Source organism: Diabrotica undecimpunctata, chromosome 9 (genome assembly GCF_040954645.1).
Source record: "Diabrotica undecimpunctata isolate CICGRU chromosome 9, icDiaUnde3, whole genome shotgun sequence".
Lineage (NCBI taxonomy): Eukaryota > Metazoa > Arthropoda > Insecta > Coleoptera > Chrysomelidae > Diabrotica > Diabrotica undecimpunctata.
The window spans coordinates 86,762,820-86,787,912 of record NC_092811.1 but is presented as its reverse complement, the minus strand read 5'-3'; the positions used below and the strand labels follow the sequence as shown (position 1 = coordinate 86,787,912).

The following is a 25,093-nucleotide window of genomic DNA, read 5'->3' as shown; positions in this document are numbered from 1 at the left end:
TGCGTTTGCTTATTAATTTTTTTAATTTTTAATGCAAATGAAAGCTGTCATGGCGTTGTTCCGGTTTCTCAATTTCTAAACAGTATTTTTCCCTATTTATGGATTTGTACTGCCTCCGAACATCCTTTAGATCTAAGATGCCTTGTGCCACCCAGTCATTTTTAATTATTCGTTAACTTAAAATATTTTCTCGAGATTCAGTGATTTGTAATGTTTTCATTTGTTCCCAGCAATCATCTATGTTGTTGGTATCTTCTAGTCCAATTTCGTGAAACTTGTTGTTAATTTTTTGAGAAACTTATTTAGAGTGCCTGGGTCTTGGAGTACATCTAGTGATATTTTGGAGGTTTTCTGATTTTTACAAACTCTATTTAGTCTGACTGTGATTGTAGAGCATCGTATAGAATGGTCTGATTGAATATGGTCACCAGGGCAAGTCTTGACCGATTTTATGCAGTTTTTAAATCGTTTATTTACTATTATACCTATAACCCATTTGATATTTTCCAATATTGTCTCCTTGGCCACTTAAAGACTTTCAAGTATATAGTCTACGTTTTAATAGACAAAACCGTGTATTCATAATTACAAATTTTTGCTCGTGGCAGAATTGCAAAAATTCTAGATTGTCCTAGACTTGTCCTAGATCATACTTTCCAGTAATATTGTTTTAATTTCCAGTAAGTTCGTGTTTTTTTATCATAGATAAGGCTTCTGAGACAAGTTGGTAAAATTATTCAATCACGGTATGTTCTTTGGTGAAGTTGGTGCGTATACTTGTATTGTATTTATATCAACTGGGAACGCAGCTAATTTAATTAGCATTACTCGATCTGATAATGGGACAAATTTGTTTCCAGATTTTGCAAGCGATCTCTTTAATATGACTCATCGTTTGCTCCAAAATAATATCTCTGATAGTCTTGAGAATTGCACTTTCCGTTGTTTGGCCAACTAATACTCCTCCTGTATTAGGAGTTTGGACTCACAATACAGGGACATTTCAGTCCATTTCAGGTAAGAGGTTTCTAAGCTTTTTTGCTTCATATAACGTTTTAACATTTCACGTGCATATTTTAATTATTTTATGCTTGTTTACCTTTAACGAATTTTTATAGGGATTTCACTTGTTGGTGACCAGGGAAGTCCTATATTCCTCTGCCAGATTTTGGGATCTAAATCCATGATCAGTAATTGCTATTTCGTCACTATTGCTTGACATGACGATTGTTCTTGAAAGATCCTTAGGAATTTTTAATATAGTGGTTTTCCGTAACCTCCTATATCTCCATGTCGTTAGCTGTTTATTGGCTCATTCGCCTTTTGGGACAATTTCTTATTCCACGGACAAGGGGGTGCCTTTATTTTCTTCTCAGTTCGTCCACCCGAAGCTGTGGACTGCGTATCCCGGCAGTCAATCAGTAAATTAAGGGCTAGGCTATGCTTATTTAATGACAGCAACACTCACCATCTCACAGTATTTTCTTTGGGCTATTGTAGTATTTAATAAAGGAAATCTCAGAACAAGAGGTGGTCAAATAATTGCATATGCAGACGATATTGCTATTATTGCAAAGAACAGAAACAAAAGAAATGCTAGAAGAAATGAAAGAGAAAGGGGGGGTAATGGGGCTAAGATTAAATCAAGAAAAGACAAAAATATTAAGATTAGGGAAAAAACCAATGAAAGAAAAAATCAAAAGAGGAAGTTCTGAGTTTGAAGAAGTAGAATACTTCAAATACCTAGGAGTTACAATAAGTAAATCTGGAGAAAGGAAATCCGATATAAAAGAAAAAATATTAGCAGCGAATAAAACTTATTTTGCAAACAAAAGATTACTTAAAAGCAAAACACTGACTAAAAAAAGGAAGATGAGCATTTATAACACCATAAGTAGGCCAATATTATAATATGCAGGAGAAACAATGATGATGGTTAAAAAAGATGAAGATATATAGAAGCAGAACAAATGCAGAAATTAAGGAAGAACTTAAGGAAGACATCGTAACTAAAATAAAGCAATGCAGAGTTAGATGGTTAGATCACATTTGGCGAGCAGGCGATGAGGGAGTGACATACGCAATGATAGAATGGAATCCAGGAGGAAGATAGAGGGGAAGACCAAGATCAAAGTGGCTGCAAGAAGTTGAAGAAGACCTCCAAAAGGCAGGAGTCAGAGAATGGAGAGGAAGAACTAGAGACAGGAAAAAATGGAGAGATATTGTCAAGAAAATAAGATAAACAAAAAAGACTGATCCACTTAAGAAATAGGATCTAGAAAGCATTCGCGGTTTAACCCCACACTGGGGTGTATAGATATTATATACTCGTATATATATATATATATATATATATATATATATATATATATATATATATAGATATTATATACTCGTATATATATATATATATATATATATATATATATATATATAAGTGTAATATCATACCCTTATTCATGTGAAGAGATAGCAGTTTGAATTCGTCTAAAAAGAGTTTATTATCGTTAAAATTCTACAATATAAATTATTAACAATAATAACATAACTAAAATAACTTAACAAATATACAAACCTAAAAAGAGAATCAAGAACAATGCTATTTCTTACGCCATTAAGTAATTTGACAATTGTACCATACAATTTACAATATGTCAATGTCAATAAAACTTAAACAGTCATACAACCTAAAACTTTAAATAACTAAAAATAACTAAGCCCTGCTGTTTCACTTAAAATAAACATAGGTTTACTTTTACATCCCCCTACCAAAAAGGTATGATAAACCATCTAAGTATATGGTTTATCACAAGGCATCAATTTTGAAATATGGAAATAATTCATATCATTCTTTTTGTATCCAATATCTACTTCATATAATGTATTTGAAATTTGTTTTTTTATTTGAAATGGACCTACTCTTACTTCGTCAAGTTTTTTTCTATTTAGTTTTGATTTATTTTCTACATATGCCCAATCTCCCTCTTTGAATTCATAGGATTTTCTATTTTTGTCATACAGTTTTTTATTATATTCATGATGTCGTACCGAATTTTTATAGGCTATTTCTTTATCTTTTGATACATTTGTTGTCTCACAGAGTTCCTCGGGAACAATAGGATCTGCTTTTCCAAAAAGCAAATATTCTGGGCTATATCCGGTTAGAGAATGATCTGTTTTATTGTATTCCTCTATACATTCTTCAGCTATTTTTGTCCATGCTCGAATTCTAGTTTCATTTTGTTTGCATCTTATTCTGTTAACTAATGTCTGATTAAGTCTTTCATTTAATCCATTCGAGAATGGACAGTCTACTGCTGTAAAAATTAATTGAATATTTAAATGTTTCATATGATTTCTAAATATTTTGGAATTAATTCCTGGATACTGATCTGTTAATAATGTTTTTATGGGGTGTTTATCTTGAATTTTGGCGATTAATTTTATGAAATCATCTGTGGTCTGATTTTTAGAAGTAACTGCAAACGCATATCTGGTGAAGTGATCTACAAGTAAATGGAGGTATTTTTTTGTCGAACGATTGCCACCAAATCCTCCTATTGTATCTAAGGACATTATCTGAAAAGGTTCTTTTGCTGGACCCAATTGTGACAGAAGACCATATTTTGGACCGATTCTTGTTTTATTTTTACAGCAGATCTCGCATTTTTGACAGATATCCTTTGCTAGTGAATCTATATTCTTAATGTAGTAAAAATTTCTAATTTTGTTTGTTACTTTACCAGCACAAATATGACCATAAAATTTGTGAACTTTTGTTATTAACTCTTTTCCAAAATCTTTGGATAAAATTATTCTTTTTTCATTCTTCCTTAATTTATAAAATATATCTTGGTTCAAAATTGTTCCTCTCATTGTATCTATAACTTGTCGATTATTATTTTGGTCTTGTTTTATCTCAGTTAATGTGACTAGGTTTACTGTTCTTATGAATGTTTCTGCATTTTTCATATTTTCCAACACTGGGTTTCTAGAAAGGCAGTCTGCTTCTACATTTTCTTTTCCAGGTTCATATTTAATGTCGAAGTCAAATTGTGAAAGAAAATGTGTCATATCTCCTAATTCTTCATCTGGTCTTGTACGAAGTTCTCTTCCCTCAAGGGGTTTATGATCAGTAATAACGAGAAATTTTCTTCCCATTAGCCAGTATTGCCAAAATTTTATTGCTTCTTTAATTGCCAGGCATTCTAAAAAAATAGCCTTTTTATTTTTTTGATATTTGTTCAATTTTTTTGAAAAGTATGCTACGGGTTTCATTTCTCCATCTCTTTGTTTTTGTTTCAGAACCGCACCAATTCCTAGAACACTAGCATCTGTATATATAGTTGTAGGAGCATTTGGGTTAAAAATGGCTAGTATAGGTTCAGAACAGAGGATATTCTTTGCCCTATCAAAAGCTGTTTGGCAGCTTAAAGACCAGTGGAATTTGATATCTTTTCTAAGTAAATTATGTAGTGGCTCTAATAACCTAGCTGAATCTTTTATATATTTGTGGTAAAAATTTACTTTTCCCAAAAAATGTCGTACTTTTTTTCTCGTGTCTGGTGCTGGAAAATCTCTGATCGATATTAAATTATCATGTAACGGACGAACTGAATTGTGTCCCACAATGTGTCCCAAATATTTAACCTCTTCTCTTGCAAAATTACATTTTAGAAGTTTGAGCCTAAATCCCTCTTCAATAATTGCTTTCATAAGTCTTTCTAAATGGTCTAAGTGTTCTTCAAATGATAATGAGAATATTAAAATGTCATCTATGTAGTTTATACAAAATGAATTTAAATTATGCTTCCTGATAATATTACTTAAAATTCTTTGAAATATTGCGGGAGATGTTTTAAGCCCAAAAGGTAAGCATTTCCATTGCCAATGACCACTTTGGGTAACGAAGGCTGTCTTGTATTTATCTTTTATCCGAACTGGAATACACCAAAAAGCAGAATTTATATCTAAAGTAGTAAAGAACCTAGCATTCCTTGTTTTGGTCAAAATCTCGTCAATTAAAGGAAAAGGTTGGGGTTCAGGAATAATTAATTTGTTTAACTCACGAAAGTCAATGCACAATCTTGTTTTAGATCCTTCATCTTTTTTAAAAGCCAATGTAACAGGTGCTGCAAAAGGTGAAGATGATTCTTCTATTAAATTTGCTTTTAATAATTGTCCTATTTGAAATTCTATCTCTTTTTGGTCTTCTATCGAGCATCTATAGGGTCTTTTTGCAACAAATTTATGTTCTAAAAGTTTAATTTGAGCTTCATTATTTTGAACCTGCCCAATGTCAAATTTATGTTTTGCAAAAATATTGTCATATTTATTTAGTAATATTTCTATTTTATTTTTCTGATATGGCAATAAATGTTGTAATTTTGCTTCAAAAAGTTCTGTGGGAATTCCCTCATTAAAGTTTATGGAGTATTCTGTAATATTAATATTATAATTAAATTTTTCGATTTTTTCTTCAATTTTTCCGTATAATCTTTGATAAATCTCTAAATCAAAATCTTGTTTCATTTGAAAATTTAAAATAGAATCTAATCCGAGTAGAATATCGTACTCAAAATATTCATCATTAATTACAAAAAGATTAATATTTTTCTCAATTTTATTAATTTTCAGTTTTGCAATTAGTTTTCCTGTAAAATTTGTTCTGCCATTTATCGTTTTAAACATATTCCTATCTTCTTGAATATCTAATCCTAACTTTCTTGCCACCTTCGAATTCAGAAGAGTAACATTTGAGCCTGGGTCATAAACTCCACATAATTCTTTATTATTTAGGAATACTTTTAATTTGATCAATGGCAGCAAATCTAGTTTTTTTGTTCAGTTACTGTTTCATTTAATGTCTCCTGTATAGCAATATTATTAATATATTTAATATCATTTGATTTGTTTTCTTTTGTTACCTTTTTATCTTTTTGCTTTAAACGGCATATTGCCTCTGGATGAAACCTCCCAGGGAATCCTTTTCTATCACAATATTGACAAGTAGTTTTCTGTTCTTCTGGTATTATAGTAGATTTTTAATAAAAATTTGGTTTTGTCTCCAATTTATTCTTCTTTTTTATAACTAAACTTTCCAATTTTCGTAATTCACCTACCAATTTTTCCATTGTTGTAACGTCAGCTCTATTAATATTATCTTGTATATAAATTGGCAAATTTGTTACAATTAAATCAATTAGTATATCAATGGGAAAATCATTCTTTATATTTAGCAATAAATTTTCTTTACGAAACGCATAATCAACAATACTACCACCTATATACCTAAAAGAATAAGCTTGCCTATGATTATGCCAACCTGTTTCACAAAAACTATCTAAAAAATTAATTTTCCATACCTCAAAACTGTTATCTAAGCCTAATGTTATTATTTTTGATTCAAACCATTCTTTTGCTATTCCATCAAGAAACAAACGTAGAATCAAAATCTTGTCTTCATCAGCAACCACCTCACATCGCAAACATTCTGATTCGAAGGTCTTGAGCCATGAATTCATTGGAACATTATTTCCATCAAAATTTCGAAGTACAAAATCATCTTTTATTTTTTTTAAATTTTTCTTTTCAACTTTAGGTAAATTTGTGTCATTAAATTTCTGGAGCAACTCAGCAAATGATGGAAATTGTTCAGCTGTTTCTATCTTCTCATACACTGGTAATAAGGTCTGTTGTAAGTACTCACTTTGATAAACCACATCACCATCTGAATCAAAATAAATCTCCTTCAAATTGTCTTCTAATGCTATAGTACATGTTCTAAAGGATCCTCTTGTTTTCATAGATGCTAATATATTCTTCACTTTTTTCAGATGAAATAGTTCAGAATGATCAATTTGAAGTTGTTTTTCAAAGGGGATTTCATAATATAAACGGGACCCTGTTGGCTGCAGCCACTTAAATTTATATACATTTTCTTACAATCACTACTGTTTGCTTCTATAGCCATGCAAATTCTCATTGATGTAAAATTCATTCTTAAATATTGTTTTATCCAAATAACGGCTTGGAAATTTATAGTTATCACTATATTTTTTTTTATCAGCTTAAGTTCTTGATTTATAAGTGTAATATCATACCCTTATTCATGTGAAGAGATAGCAGTTTGAATTCGTCTAAAAAGAGTTTATTATCGTTAAAATTCTACAATATAAATTATTAACAATAATAACATAACTAAAATAACTTAACAAATATACAAACCTAAAAAGAGAATCAAGAACAATGCTATTTCTTACGCCATTAAGTAATTTGACAATTGTACCATACAATTTACAATATGTCAATGTCAATAAAACTTAAACAGTCATACAACCTAAAACTTTAAATAACTAAAAATAACTAAGCCCTGCTGTTTCACTTAAAATAAACATAGGTTTACTTTTACATATATATATTGTACTATTTTGTAAGGTATGTTTTCTTAAGGTATACTCACCTCACCCTCCAGTATCGTCGCTGCTTAGTCGGGGATTACTTATTCAATATATTTGCAACTAACCTTCATATCTGAAGGCCATCCACTATCCACCACCTGTGACCCTGCTGGTAGCCTACAGCTCAGCATTAGGCCAAGTTATATCATATTATCCTATAACTTTTCATCGATCTCTCTTAAACTCGTGAGAGACATACTTCATACTACTGTAAATACACTACTCACACTATATCCATAACTACAAACTGCTGCATCCTCACATGTGAGACTATAGCCATTTTGGAAGCCTTGGTTTTCTTCAAAACTTGAAAATTTCGGACAATAAATAATAAGTTAAATATAATTGAATCATCTCGAAGGGAAGTAGCATTTATCTGAGTACCGTCGCATGTAGGAATAGCTTGAAATGAGAAAGTGGACAACCTAGCAAACATAAGTCAAATAAACTCACAATATACAAGAAAATTAAAAATTACCCACACATGGATCTTAAAAACCTAATTAAAGCTCACTGTATAAATATGTATAGCAAAGTTACTGGAAAGATGCAGGCCCAAATTAAATGAAATCTCTCCTTTTGTGAATACCATCTTGGATAATCCATTAAATAGAAAAGACCAAGTAATAATTAACCGAATAAGAATTGAACATACAGCACTAATCCATAAATTCTTAATGAAAAAAGAATCGTCGCAGAACAGAAACTGTTCTCTCCCATTGACGGTGAAATATATTCTAATTGATTGCCAGTACTACGAAGAAAAATAAAGAAAATATGGAATATCAGATGACATCCAAATCGCCTTAACTGAGAAGACCGAAAAAGTGATAAATTATGTAAAAAATGTTTATACATTTATTAAATGTAAATAATACGAACTTTATGTGCATTTTTAGAAAAGTTTTTTTGTTGTGCAAAACAAGCGTATTTACAATATGGGCTGTGCCTCTGTTTTCATTATGGGCTAGTGGCCCATATTTAGAACAATGTAAAAAATACTTCAGTTGTTTCAGGATGTCAAAACAACAGCTGAAAAGAAATAAAAAAAATTGGATGAGAGAGATATGGAACGTGCAATTATAGCTGTCAGGCAGCACGAAATGAGTACGCTGAAAGCTGCAAAAATGTTCAATGTCCCACGTTCTACGTTACAACGTTCTTCAAGAAAACTTGAACTAAAGCCAATTGAAGCTGCCTTAACTGAGAACACCGAAAAAGTGATAAATTATATAAAAGATGTTTATACATTTATTAAATGTAAATAATACGAACTTTTTGTGCATTTTTAGAAAAGTTTTTTTGTTGTGCAAAGCAAGCGTATTTACAATAGTGCTGTGCCTCTGTTTTCATTATGGGCTAGTGGCCCATATTTAGAACAATGTAAAAAATACTTCAGTTGTTTCAGGATGTCAAAACAACAGCTGAAAGAAAATAAAAAAAAAAATTGGATGAGAGAGATATGGAACGTGCAATTATAGCTGTCAGGCAGCACGAAATGGGTACGCTGAAAGCTGCAAAAATGTTCAGTGTCCCACGTTCTACGTTACAACGTTCTTCAAGAAAACTTGAACTAAAGCCAATTGAAGCTGCTTAAATATAGTAAGGATGCTGTCTTAGGGAATGATCTTAAGGACGAGTTCATTATATTTTGGAAATGGAAGCTAAATTTCATGGATTAATCAGAAAAGATCTTAGGAGGATGGTGTACGTCTTAGCTTCCAGGGACAATATCAAACATTCGTTTGGAGGTAATACGGCATGCAGAGCCTGGCTGAGGCTTTTTCTACGCCATAAAGAGCTATCAGTATGACGACCAACAGAAACATTATATTCACGAGCAAGAGGCTTTAACAAAGAAAATATCGCATCCTTCTTCAATGTTCTGGAAACAGAATATGACAAACGGTTTTACCAACCTAAATGTATCTTCAATATGGACGAGACATGTCTTACGGTTGTACAAAACAAGATTGCACAGGTAATAGGCCAAAAAGAAAAACGACAAATTGCATTATTAAGTTCTGCTAAAAGGGTCTCTCTGATAACCGTCGTGATATCGATGAGCGCTGCTGGCCAATTCATCCCACCAATGATGATATTCCTATGGAAAAATATTAACCAGCAACTGATGAAAGGAGTTCCTCCAGGTTCCATTATGGCAGTACATCCCAGTGGATGAATACAAAACAATATTTTTACAATATTGTTTCAACATTTCATTGACACAGTGAAACCCACAAAAAAATCACCAGTTCTGCTTATTATGGATGGTCATTACAGCCATACACGTAATATAGAAGTCATATATGTAGCTAGACATAATCATGTCACTATAATTGTCTTGCCTCCCCATTGCACCCACAAACTCCAGCCATTGGACAAAACTACCATGGGTGTTCTTAAGGCTTACTACAGCGAAGAGAACAGGGCCTGGTTGCGCCACAATAATCGTCCACTAAGTGAATTTGATGTATCAGAGCTCTTTGGGAGAGCTTATTTGAAATGCCAAACAGGAGATATTGCCGTTAATGGATTTAGAACTAGAGGAATTTATCCCTTAAATAAAAACATATTTACATATTTCGATTACATGGCAGCTAAAATTAAAGTAGAAAATACTTCTACAGCCGCACCTGATGATGCGAGTGATGAAAATGATAAGGTAATCGTCGTTTCAACCGCTGCTGTCAATTCAAATGAATCTACAAATTATGACGATAACTCTATCAATTTTAAGAGCACACTAAATTGTTGTTCCAGCCACAATAATTTATATCTAATTCTCTCACTCTTTCATCTGAGCCTAATAGACAGGTTGAAACTATTCCTAAAACTAATACACAGTTTGATACTATTTCTTTAACTAGTTCACAGCTTGTCCGGTTTTCGGTTTTTTTAATCCAATAGGTTACAAGTTTGCACTTTTAGTTTGCTTCTGTATTTATAAAAAAAAAATTGAATTATGGTTTTGTTTGGAATAATTACTTGAGAATAATAATTATGATTTTGATCCAAAATAATACCTAACCTAATCCTAATCACCATAAAAACCTAATAACCGGTTTTTACTTTAAAAATAAAAAACCGGTTATAACCGGGACAAAAAAACAACCGATGAAACCGGTTACTGCGAAGTAAAAAAACCGGTTTTCGGTTAAAACCGGTAGGTTTTTCCCATCCCTACTGCCACGCCTTCCAGGAGACCTTGTGCAGAGCTTGGTGTAAAAAAAATATTTGAGAATAAGCCCACTCCATCAATTCCTTCCACATCTGGATCTTCAAGAACATCTCTAATAACACCATAATATGATCTTTCTCCTGTGCCATTATTAAAGAAAAAAACCTTCAATCGTGGGCGTAAGCCAAGTAAGTGTTCAGTGATAACCATTACAAAAATGAATTGATCCAGTCTCTTAACAAAGACAAAGAGGAGCAAAACGAAGTACGAAAAGGTAAAGTAAAAAGAAAAGGGAAAGAAATAAAAAAAGAAAACTTAAGCAGGTTACCAAAGTCACAAAGAATCAAAAAAATTAATGGGGTTCTAGTAGTGAGGATGAGGAGGAATATGTGCCTGTAGATGATGAGAGCGATTACAATGAGTTTCCTTCCTCCACAAGACGCAGCTGACGTAACGTGTATGTTTTGCGAAGCACTTTTTTCAGAGGACAATCTTGGTAAAATATGGGTCAAGTGCTTCATGTGCCATTACGAGTATGCAGGGGCCGAAAAAGAAGAATATGTGTGTGACTTTTGCAAATAGTTTTTCCCCTAATAAAAAATAAGAAAACTTGAGCAAATCAAACACATATGTCATTGCCTATGACTTATTTGGTTTTCACACAAATTTAAGACACATTTTTCAGGGTAGCCCATATTTAGGATCATTATTCAAACTACGCAAAAGTACAGTATTACATTATTTGTATATTTAAAACAGTTATATGTTTTTAATTCAATTTGGACCTTGGGCAGGTTATAAGTAACTAAATATAAGTGTTCTTACGTACCTTTGGAATTGAAATAGAATTTTTATTATTTTTATAAAGAAATACAAAATGGGTAGCCCATATTTGCATCCTTTTCTCTAATTAAGCAACAAATTAACAAAAATAACTTTATAAACCCTCATTTTAAAGGATTTTCTTTTCTTTAAGAAGCTTATGCTTTTTTAGTCAAATTTTGTCATTTTTCCATATAATTCATCAGTCTTCCCATATATATTTAAAATCAAATAGTTGTATAATGAAAAACATGAGGTTTACTCTTTGGCACATTTTGTTTATTACACAATATTTTTATCATTAAATTAACCAAAGGCAGTTGTTAGATACCTGTATCAAAGAGGGTCACGGGAAAATCGTTAGTGCCCTAGTCTAAATAAAGAATATGATCAGGCAATAAAAATTATATAGATCAAATTATAAAATAGAAACACGTTAGCAATTGAAGGGTTTGGTGCAAAAACCGGTCAAAGACCATTTTTGTCGAAATTGAGGTTATGGCATTTCTTGCCTTCAAAAATACCTCCGCACAGTTTTTAACAAAACCCACACACGTATTCTGTAAGAAATTCAATGTAGAATAACGTAGACGGTTATTGCACCGAACTTTATTTGAAAAAATACGATCCCGAGCAATATTATCTCTTAAAAAGGCACGAAAAAATAAAACCTACAGTAACGTATGATTACCATTATAGGTATTTCACAAGATTTTACTTTGTCATTTGGTTATCTAAAATCAGACACTTGTGCTGCTTGTTATCTGTTAAAAATACAACTTGATGATGCTTCTACGGATGAACTTAAGCACCAACTGAACGTTCAAAAAGAAGTTCATCTCCGGAAACCCAAGCGTTCTACGATGATTTAAAAGAAAAAACTGAAATGGCGCAAATCGACGAAACTGTGGATTTGTTACGATTATCAGCAAAATTTACCATTTTCTGTTTTGATTACGGGTGAAATATTTTATGCTAGGCAGATCTGGGTTTACAATCAGCTTTTTTACTCTTCTTCTAATAATAAACCAGTCAGTTATATGTTTGACGAAACAGTTGCGAAGAAAGACTCCATAGAAACTGTATCGTTTTTGTGACATTTTATATAGAAGTAAATTAAAAATTCTGTTACTGTTCTAAATATATTTACTGACAACTGTGGAGGGCAGAACAGAAATGCTATTATGATCCATTTTCTTTCAACTTTACCCAAGAATGGAAGATTTTCAAATATAGTACAGCATTTACCCGAGCCAGGTCCAGCTTCTTACCGTGTAAAATTTTGCATAAATTGAAAAAAAGAACTATAAGAGATTTTGTATGTACACGAAGAATGGTATCCATTAGTTGAAAGTTGTGGTAAAAAGTTCACTGTGGAACGTGTAACACAAGGCATGGTGTTTGATTTCAAAACATATCTCTAGGTTTTTTTTTAAATCCGCTGTGGTTAAAAAGCGCCCTTTTACTTTATCGAAATATACATTATTTATATATGATTCTGCATCCTCTGAGAATATTTCAATAACTGAAGCACATAATCCTTTCTTTTTAACGTCATATGCTATAAATAAAAGTTCAGGATCGATTATTGACCTAAACGGAGCTCCTCTGGCCTATAACGAAAATATATCACTGAAATCAGCAAAATACGATTCCATTACGCCTTTAGTGAAAATATATGTTCCCCCCTTTTGCTAAATAATTTATGATACAATCAAATGGGCAGATGCCGATTGCCAAAAAAATGATGATTCTGATTAGAGTGTTTTAGACTATCCTCTTTTATTTAATTTTTGATTTTCTGCATTATTACAGTGATAGTGTAGTAGAATTTATTATTGTATCAAGCACTTTGTTCTTAGGTTAGTTCTGTTATACCCAATAAAAAAGATTTTTTGCAAAAACATAGCATTTTTACTATTTTTTCAGACAATGTTTCCTATTTAGGTAGCAATAACCGTCTATCTGCAACATTTAACATCAACTTTCAATAAATAAACCAAAGTGAACATATGCATATATTGTTAGAAAAGATGAGCTTTTGGTTATAAAACAATAAAATTCACATAATTTCAACTATGCTCAATAACACGTTTTTCTCATTTTTCTCAAAACTATGCAATGTGCACGTCTACGGTTATTGCATCAAGCCCTTCAATTATTGTTAACTGGTTCATTAAAACTTTTAAGTAATTAAGTAAGAACAAAAAAAAATGCTCTATTTTATTATCATCATTAATTAAGACTTAATAAAGAACAGTTACAAACAATTAGAAAATTGTAACACGTTAGCAATTGTTTACCCGTTCATTAAAATATTTTTTAGTAATTAAGTACGAATTAAAAAAAATGATCTATTTATCGTTAGATAAGACTTTGAAAATAATAAGAAACATTGTTGACAAATAAATACATTCTAATTTAAAACAATGTATATATATATATATATATATATATATATATATATATATATATACAGTGATGAGTGCCTTAAGAACCGGCAAAATAACGCAAAAGATAGAAAATATAATACGTTGTGAAATAAAAAGAGATGAAAGTAGTAGAGGTGGGAAATAATCGGTAGAAACCTATAATTAACATTATAAATCGATAGTCTCACACCTTTAGACGTTAGCTTCGAGCTAAATCACCTCGGTCATAATTATTATGTGTAACGTATGTGTGACGTATTTCCATTTTTTAATTTCACATAACGTAAAAACTGATTGACCACAATAAAGCAAAAATATGAATAAAATAATTTAATAAATAGTAATTATTTAATCTAAAGTTTTAAATTATTAACCAAGAATAATTTCTATTATGATGTGATGAGTTTCATACACTCTTGTCACGGAATAATCACTATCCTTCGTGGATTAGTGGTAAGAATTCGACAAAGACGTCGCAGACGATTAGAGTTCAAAACCCACATGTGGTTTTCTTTTTTTTTTTTTTAATAATTTGAAATTATGCAGAGATCGTTTTGCTTTGAATCGTTAAACAATTTTGTCAGTCGTTACTAGTATTAGAAGTGTTTAAAGTTAAACACAAATATCTTATTGAAAAAAAAAGTATCGCCGTACTTTCGAAAATAAAGTAAAAATTCTTCAAAATTAAAAGAACGTTTAAAGAATGTTTAAATAAGTAAAAATTCTACAAAAATAAAAAAATATTGTAAATAAACGTATTTACAATATGTTCAAATAAGCCTTCATTAGCAGCCGAACAATATCCCAAACTGTCACTGAAGAAATATAAAAGTTTGATGGATCAGAGTTCAAGTCACGATGTTCTCATGCAGGCGCTCAGGGTTCAAATCCCACATGAAGGTTTTACTTTTTTAAAAATTTGAAATTATGCAGACATTATATCGTTTTGCTTTAAATCACTAGACATTTATTTCAGTTTTTATTAGAAGTGTTTATAGTAAATCATGAAAATCTTATTGAAAAAACAATGTCGTACTTTCGAAAATAAAGTAATAATTCTTCAAACATAAAAGAACGTTCTAAATAAATGTACTTTTAAAAATATTTAAATATGTAGACATTCTATAAAAATAAAAAAAATTATTCTAATGAAATGTATTTACAATAAATGTTTGAATAAGCCTCCATTAGCAGCAGAACAATAACCCAATCTATTATAAAAGTTTCGTCTAACATTAGTTGATGTTTCTGGACTAATACCTCTCATTCAATCAGAGATCTTTTCTCTTAATTTTTGGATAGAATTAGGCCTATCGTCTTCAATTCCATATAGCTTGGATTTGATATATCCCCACATAAAAAAATCACAAGGTGCAAGATCAGGTGATCTTGCAGGCCAAAAAATATCTCCGTGGCCACTAATCAATCGATTAGGAAAAGTCGCACTGAGATATTCACTGACGATGCGATAATTATGTGCGGGACAACCATCGTGTTGAAACCATATGGAATTGAAAGGTATTGGTAAATTACGAAGGACTGGGACAATTTAATTTTGCAGAAGTTCCAAGTATTTCCGCCCAGTCAACATACCATCTATAAAAAATGGACCAATGACATGATTCCGTATTATGCCTCCCCAAACATTTACTTTTCGAGGACGCTGGGTACGAGCGACATAAATGACGAGGATTTCCTCGAGACCAATACCGAGCATTCATTGAATTGTGACGGCCCTGCAATGAAAACGTACATTCATCCTTGAACAAAATGTTCTCTAAAAAATATTCATCTTGATGTGACATTTCCATTGCAGTTTGACAAAATTCTAAACGTCCATATTGATCCCCAAAGAATTGTTCGTTGGATTTATGAAGTTTATAGGGACGGTATCCATGTCTTTTCAAAATTTTACCTACTCTAAATCTTGAAATTCCATATTGTTCTCCGAGACGAGATGTTGATTGGGTAGGATTTTGCTTAATACTTGCAGAAATCAAAGTGTCCCTTAGTTCCAAATCTGAATTTACCTCCCTTCGTCTACGAACTCCTCTTGGAGTGAACACGGATCCATAAGTAAAAAAATTACGTATAATAGACTGAATTGTTGATCGTGCTGGAGCCGGCCTATTTGGAAATATATTTACAAATTGTTGTCTAATCATGTTGTCTAATAATCCATTCACATGCCAGACAACAATTTGCACTTTTTCCTCGACCGTTAAAACCATTTTCACGAATTGTTTTTTCAATAAAAAGTTTCTGTTTACCGTGCAAAAACACTTCTCGGTATGTTATTATTTTTGATGGCTTGATGATTTGGTTAGCTGTAAAGCAGGCAGCTGTTCGCGCGCATCCATTACAATGTTGTTAATTGTTTTGAAAATCATTACCTGTACAGAGGAATTGATATTAACACTGAGAATTTAGTGATGGATTTGGCATTAAACAGTCTTAACCGGATTATTTTGCAATCACAACGTAAGACTGTAAAACTGTAATTGAATTATTTTTTATTTCTATTTTTTAACATTGGAATAAGAATAAATTGTAAATAATGAGTTTTTCGAAAACTTTTTACCTAATATGTATCATATTTTCTATTATTTTTTGATTGACTAAAACAAAAATTTTATCCTTGGTGTGAATTGAACCTCCAATCTTCTTGTCACTAGACCACGTCTCTAACTATTACGCCAATTCTACACACAATTGTTTTAGGATAGAACATACATACCTTTAGTTTAATCAAATATTTCAGTTAAGTTATTTTTATTATTAAATAAACTTAAAAATTAATAATTTAAAATCGCTAATAATTAATATTTTTACTATAATATATCTTAATTTATTCAATCATTTATTCTAACATCAGAAATTATTAAAATAAAATATTTTCGAGGTCATCCGTATAATTTTAACTGAAGTGAAATAGCCACGTCAAGAACTAGCTTTATCTCATACTATCTCACAACTTAATCTGTCTTCTATCATTTCCGCTATTTTGCCGGGTGGTAAGACACTCATCACTGTATATATATATATATATATATATATATATATATATATATATATATATATATATATATATATATATATATATATATATATATATATATATATATATATATATATATATATATATACAAACAACACAGTTTATTAGGGTTGCAGTCAGAAAATTGGCCGATATGTTAATGAAACACTCTTTTGATTTTTTGTCTAGCTTTCGGAATGGTTCTGTTCCTTTTTGAAGACACTGTAATAAGAAAAATATGTAAATATTCATAAAATATCACAATTCTTCAGTGCAACTTACTAGTCGTTGAGATTATTTATAAATGCATTGACACTCAACATTAATAACACACATATAAAATATAAAATAATGGACAAAATACATTCTAAATTTTTTTAAAATTTAGGTAAAGATAGTAAAACTTAATTCATTACTTTTTTGTAGAAAAGTAGTCAGTATATTCAGAATACTGAAATCTACATTTAAACTTCGAGAGTGAGTCAGAGTCACCCGAAATTACGGTATAATTTTAACTTTAAAAATTACGGATTTACGGACTTTAAAAATATTAATATTTATTTAATATATGTATTTTTAGATCCACAGACTGAACCCAACAACAATGAAGAGTCTGGGGAAGAATATACTTTTTATACTCCGTTTAAATTTGAACCAGATGTACGCGGTCTTGGAAATTATTTATTTGATAGAATGAAAAAACATAGACATCATATAGCACAAGTAGGTATACTATAATATGGTATCAATAATATTGAAATATCAAAAAACTCTAATAGAGGAGTGCTCTGGAGGAGAAAATTAAGGACTCTGTAACGTTCGTCACTTTTTAATTATAATTTAAACATCAATAGTCTTTTATAAGAACTAATAGTTAGACAAACCATATTACCAGAGGAATTTCAATTTCATAAATATGATAGAGTGTGGCATGCGTAAAACAAAGATTCTTACTGGTCATCCTCTGGAACAGCCTACTAGCCAAGCTGCATTAAGTTTCACAATATTGTGTTGTGAGCACATCTCTTCCATTTTTGTTACATTGGCCACTTCATCTGCCAACTCCCTTTCTTGTTAAACTGGTGCTTACACTAAAGCCCACCCAAACAATTTGTGCTGCAGCTGTATTTATTTTTAATGCCACATCATGTATGACAACTAACTCTGTGACACTAATAACTATAAAAAAAGGGTTAGTATTCTTCTTCTTAGAGTGCCTGTCCGTTCCGAACGTTGGCGATCATCCTGGCTATGATGACTTTGTTGGTTGCTATATGAAATAGCTGCGTTGAGGTCCTTTTTCCCTTTTTCCTTCAATTTTACCTTGCAAAGTGCATTGAAGTAGCTCGTATCTGCCTTGATTTCTCATTATATGTCCCAAGTACTGCATCTTACGGCTCTTCACGATGTTGATAAATCCGTAGTTGTGTTCATCCTCCTTGGTTAGTATTAGAGGGGTGCAAATTAAGTGCTGTATGTTTTTTAGTGCCACATCATAAAAACATAAGAATATGTAAAACCTATAAATAGGTAACCTCTTTTTAGACCTACAGAATATACATACAAAAATTTCAAAAAAATCTGTCCAGTCGTTTCGGAGAAGCGGTATTAAATATTTTTTATAATTAGCACTTAATTTTACTTCCTTACCATTAGGTTTAAGTACAGGTACCAACGGTGTGCCCTACAAAGCATTTCCTACTTTCTCTATTACCCCTTCTTTCTCTAGCTTAAGCAACTCTGCCGTTACTTTCTCTCTAAATGTAAAAGGGATTTTGAAAAATTGGCCTAACATCTTCATCCACCTCTACATGAATTTGATCACTTATGTATTTACCCAATTCATAATTAAAAATTGTCCCTAAATTTTTAATAAAACATTTAATTGTGAATCAAAGTCAATTGGACGTAGTTATGCAGAAAGCTACCAACCCACAATAGGCTTAAATTCGTACTAAGCACATAAAGTTTGTCTATATGTCAAATATTTTAAACTGCAGAAACCTACCAATTAAAATTAATAACTGTTTTTGTATTAACCAATCCATTTTCTTAACCTTGTAAGATTTCGGTTTTTGCAGAAAAATACTAATCCACTTGGCTGGTATCAATCGTGATATAATGCGACCAAGCGGCTTGGTTGCCTTCTGCGTAAATAAAAATCTGAAATTGTTGACGCAACTGCGTTGGTTGGTAGTTTTCTGCATTATGGAATCTTCACATAACCTCAAAATATTGTTGTTTGGTGTATTTTGGGTCGTGATATTCATCCAGGTGGTTCGGAAGATGACGATGACTCTATTCGCGACACCAATTACGAAGCTTTAAGTGATTATTCTTGTAGTTCAGATTATGAAAAACATTATTAGAACAAGATCATGTCGTTGCTGATAGCGATTTAACAGAAACCACCTTAGAAAATAAAGTTTACGAGGGAAGGCCAAAAAAGTAAGAAAACGGAAATTTGACAATCAAAACAGGACAGAACTGAAAAAGAACAGGAGTAGCAATGAACAATATTACAACCATAAAGGAAGAGAAATTAAACCAAAAAAATTTTTAAATTACGATTGTAATTGCACTTTAAAATGTGCCGAACATGTACCTGTCGAGATACGAAAGTTAGAGTTTGAAAGATTTTGGTCATTGGGCTCATATGATTGCCAGGTGAATTTTATCGCAACGGGAGTACAGCAGCTTCAGAAAAAACGACTTTATGGTAGAAATCCAGAAAAAAGAAAATTTTCAAGGATCTATAAAATACAAGACAAAGTGGTATGCCGTGAAATGTATATTAAATCAAAGAGGTATTAAACAAGGAGGTCAAAATAAACTTCCAGAAGCCAAAATTCAGGAGGTAATTGAACAAATTAAGAAAATTCCAAAATATAAATCTCACTATCGTAGCGAACAAACAAGCGCTGAATTTTTGCCCCCGGAAATGACGATACAGAAAATGTATGAGCTGTATAGCCAAGAAACCGAAAAACCTGTAAGCATGCCATCCTATAAAAAAATATTGTACCAACGATTTAATTTGAAATTCAAGACACTCAAAAAAGATACCTGTAATACGTGTGATAAGTTGAAGATACAAATTGATAATGAAATATTCCAAAACAATTATACCAATCACCTGAAAGACGCAGAAAATGCTCAATATTTAAGAAGACATGACTTTCAGTTGGCTAAAGAAAATGAAAAATACGAATGCCTTACATTCGATTTAGAGAAAACATTACCTTCACCAAGAATACCGACAAACATTGTATTTTATAAAAGACAGCTCTGGGTATACAACTGTGGTATTCATAACGGAAAGCAAGATCAAGGATTCTGTTACGTTTTGTCTGAAGGCGTTGCAGGAAGAGGGGCTCAAGATGTAGGTTCTTGCCTTCTTAAACATATAAATGCTCACATAGAAAAAGGCGTCCAACATCTCATTCTCTGGAGTGATTCATGCGGCGGTCAAAATCGGAATATTAAGTTAACTCTTATGTTAAAAGCTTGTATTTGCCCTCCGAATATGTAAAGGTAATCAAACAATGTCGAAAAAAAAACCTTTTGTGGTAACGGAACTGAACAAACTGAACTGAACAAACTGTGTCAATATGATTGAAAAAAAAAAAATCGTCAACAGAAAAACAAGCATCGACGGACAAAAAACAAACTGGCTAAAAATAAGATCGATTATGTTAAAAAAAGATGAACCATTCTTGGTGACTGTTCAGCACGATTCGTTTGACGCACCTGTACATAAGATTGATATTAAAAAGAAGAAAGAAAGGAACAGCACAATAAGTAAAACTGAAGACATTTTTTTAATGAGTACGCTATGGCCCAATGGTAAGATGATTGCTGCAAAAAAAATTGCAAATCTGAACGAGATAATGCACCTTATCCCATCAGACTGCCAAGATTTCTACAAAAAAATACAAGGAGATGACAACATTGAGGAAGATATCGATGGGTATAATGTAGCTAGTCTTGATTTTGAACTTGAAGATGTTTCATAGATTTTTTTTTAATAAATGATTTTTCTTTTGTATAGATCTTCCGAATTATATTTTTTTTTAATAATACATAATAATGCAGAAAGCAACCAACCCCAAAAAAAATTGCTGTATTTTTCAAAATATTGAAGAAAACACTTTTCTTTTACTTTTACTTTGTTAAAAATGAGATATTTTGTCAGATGAAAATAAAAAATTAAATTTTTTAATTAAGCTGTAATATATACTATTAATTTACTGTTAAAAAAACGATTAATATCGATTTACTCAAAACTCTACTTTTGAGGGTTGATAGCTTTCTGCATAACTACGTCCAATTTCATTTATATTTATTTCATTAATCATTAATTACTAAAACTTAATTCATGATTTCAGAAATTGACTTTTGTTCCCTTTGTGAATAAATTAAATTTTATAAAAACATCTCTGCCTAATAGTGCCATAGTAGCTCCCTTCACTACTGTCACCTATTATAGTTTGTACCTTAATTTTACTATTTGGTATCACTACTGGTCGATCATAATACTTTAATTTAATCAAACTTGGTTTTAACTCTACTATTGAAAAACATTGCGTCTACATACCACAAGAAATGCAAGAAACACCAGCTCCTGTTTCTATCCATAGCAATAAGTTTTTGATTTATCCAAACGGTTACTGACATTCATTTATACAGGGTGGTCCTTAAGTAATTGTACAAACAGAAACTGTAGATTCTGCACTTTAAAATATTACGATTTAAGCCAACTTGCTTTAATAAAATATTGATATTAAGAAAGATACAGGACGTTAAAGTGAAAATTTAACATTTTATTTTTCGCTATAAGTTTTACGTTTGTAAATATTGTTAGACAAAAATTTACAGTTGGATGCTTCTGAATAGGATAAATTATAATTGTATACTTACTTTAATGTAACTAATAGAGGGCGCCACATATGCCACATGTGTGGCATAAATTTTGCTCCTAACTTTTTTGATCCTTAAGTTAGCTCTATTTTTGTTAAAAAATATTAAAGATACATTATTTTTACAAAGAAAAGGTATACCTGTTAGTAACCTGAAAATTCAACAGTTTTTGAGATAAAGGCATTTTATAAGTCAGCTGCACAATAATTCTTAGTTTGATATTTTTGCGGTAAAGCACTGAATACCTGTAGATAAGCATAATTCGTAGTTTATTCTTATTAAAACAACTCAAAGATGATAATGTAACATCACAAAATGCTTTGGTATGGGTTCTAAATGTCTTATTGGAGAAAATATATTTCATCTTCTTTAGGTGCCGCGTCCGTATTCAGACGTTGGCCGTCATCATATTTACAATTTCCCTTTGCTATCGCTTCTTAAGTTTCTATAATGGCATTGTATTACTTTTTCTCTAGTGTAAAATACTAAAAACCCAAAATATGTGGTTTATGTAAGATGGTACACCACCACCAGGTTAGAACATACTTAAATACAACTTTTCTAAAAGCTGAATTTATCGTGGTAGTCATATTCCTTGGCAATCTGGTGAGATATTAATATAATTATTTAATTCATAAAAAAAATCCGAAAAGAATACTTCTTGTTCATTACGTAAATTGTTTACCCATTTTTATTAGGACAAATAGAAACTAGAGCACATGTATTGAATAACACATAATAATATGTGTCTTGTTTCATAATACTTTTGCTACAAATCTAACCTTAAAGACTCAGCATTTTTACAAAAATATCATCGTTGTCCTAATAACCGATATTGTTATAAATATAGTAAATACACAGGCAATTTAGTTCGGCATAATATTAGTTCGTTAGTAAATCATAATAGTCCATTTGTTCGAGATGTAATTATAGTTACTCGTAAGCTGTAACGTGACCATATAAATAAGTAATGTCATCGATAGGTTATTCCGTGTGTATATAAGTAACCAATGAACAAGATACATCACAATTTAATACATTATTTCACTTCCGCGACAAATAAGATGTAGTTCCTAATATACCATAAGATTTGGATATGTATCCAAAATAATATATTCATCCATTATACATTATAGCCACCACGTAGCCCCGAATTTAATCCGCTTGATTTTGGTGTATGGGGCGCATTAAAACAACGTGTCTATAAGAATCCCATAAACATTCGCAACCAACTATGGGAAGAAATAAATACTGTAGCAGAGCAGTTTCTTTTGAACCAATAATGCTATTTAATATGAGACGATCTTTTATGGAATATATTGACAAATGAATTTATAAAAATGGTGGACATATCGAACACTTACTTTGACAAAAAGTTATGTCATTTAGCTTAACTATTTCTTAATTTGGTTTGTAAACAAAATGTTTTGATTACGACTTTAATTTAACATAAAACGTAAAATGTTTGATGTAAAATCCTATTATTCTGTTATTTTGTCAAATCCTATTATTAATTTTTCTGCTGGTATATTTATTTTATTTAATATTTCGTTAACTATTAACTTTAGTTAAAGGTATTTTATACCAAAATTCAGAAGTATTAATGTTTTTGTCTATTTTTTCTTCGTTGCCTGGAGTAATTGCCTTATATCAGAATTATGCAGCTGATTTTTAAAATGCGATTATCTCTTATTAAGTTATTATTAAGTATACCTTTTTTTTGTTAAAATAATGTATCTTTAATATTTTTTATCTCAAATATAGGTAACTTAAAGAGCAAAAAAGTTAAGTGCAAATTTATACCACATATGTGGCATAAGTGGCGCCATCTATCAGTTACATCAAAGTGTGCATCAAATTATAATTTCTTATATTTAAAAGTACCCAGCTGTAAATTGTTATTCATAAATGTTTACAAACATGAAAGTTATAGCGAAAAATAAAATTTTAATTTTGCACTTTACCACCCTGTATCTTTCTTAATATTAACATTTTATTAAAGCAATTTGGCTTAAATCGTAATATTTTAAAGTGTACAATCTACTGTTTCTTTTTGTACAATTACTTAGGGACCACCCTGTATAAGCGTCAACACTATAAACATGTACCTGCAGCATTTCCACTATACTATCTACCTCTGAGTTATTGCCCTCAGCATCTACATCATCGGTTTCTATGTATTCTATAAAATTGTTTCTTCTAACTTTATATGCTGCAGCAATATGCCCTACTTTTTTGCATTTTTTACAGATAAATTTTCTAAAATAAAAAAAGGTTATAATCATGATCGGACTTATTACGATAAAAACACAAATTATCCCTTTTATTACTCAAAGATATCCTATTAGTCTTAGTTTGATCTAATGAACTTGGTTGTCTTAGTGGAATTTTCTTACCACCTTCCCTTTTGGCTTCTGAATAATTTATGTTCACTCCTCTGGATTCTCTCAAAGTTGCTTCCTTTGCCAGTACTATTTCTAAAAGATCTTTAAAACTCGGACTAATATTGGGCCTGGTTTTATTCCAACTACAAATTTTTCTTGTGCTCTATACATTAACTTATCACCAAATTCACATGGAGTTGCCATATTGTTAACTAACTTTAATATTAATATACCATTTATTTATAGTTATATCTTCCTGTCTCAATGTTTCAAATTTTATTCTTCTTCTATAAATTGCAATGCGAGGTTTAAATTGACTGTTCATTAGTGCCATAATATCATCAAATGATTTCTCTTTTGCTTTGTTAGGTGCACATACGTTTTTCAGCACTTTGTAAATGTCTTTACTGAGTAATGTTAATCACACAGCTTTTCTTCAAATATTTCAAAATCGTCAGTACTTTTAAACGTTGCTAATTATTAGGATATATTATTAAGATATATAATTATTAAGACTATTGTACGTTGCATGTACAACTGTTATGAACTGTGATCCAAGTGGCACCACGGCCCTCTTTTCCACTGTTTTACACTTTTAGCAATGTCAACACTAAAACCTGGTATTTGGCAATACCAAAAATAGATGTAAAATTATTTTATTGGGTACATAATCTTATATAACACTCAATAACACCCTATGGTAAGAAAAAGCAGAAGCCAGGGGGAAGCGGTTTTTGAATTTGTTGCCTAGAAGCAACATTTCCAGCCAAGAAACATTATTTGGCACTAACTTCACTAATGAAGATCTCAAAATTTAGTTAAACATAATATGTAAAGAACTGTTTAACAAAAGAACA

General features: G+C 31.1%; 1 protein-coding gene across 1 annotated transcript in view; it reads left to right on the top strand.

The window, feature by feature from the left end:
• The window catches only part of LOC140450226 (luciferin 4-monooxygenase-like), a 138,049-nt gene that overhangs the window by 16,925 nt on the left and 96,031 nt on the right, over nucleotides 1-25,093 (top strand). The window contains exon 2 of the mRNA XM_072543731.1: nucleotides 17,513-17,655. Within this exon, the coding sequence (XP_072399832.1) occupies nucleotides 17,513-17,655 (143 nt within the window). The remainder of the gene's footprint in view (nucleotides 1-17,512; nucleotides 17,656-25,093) is intronic.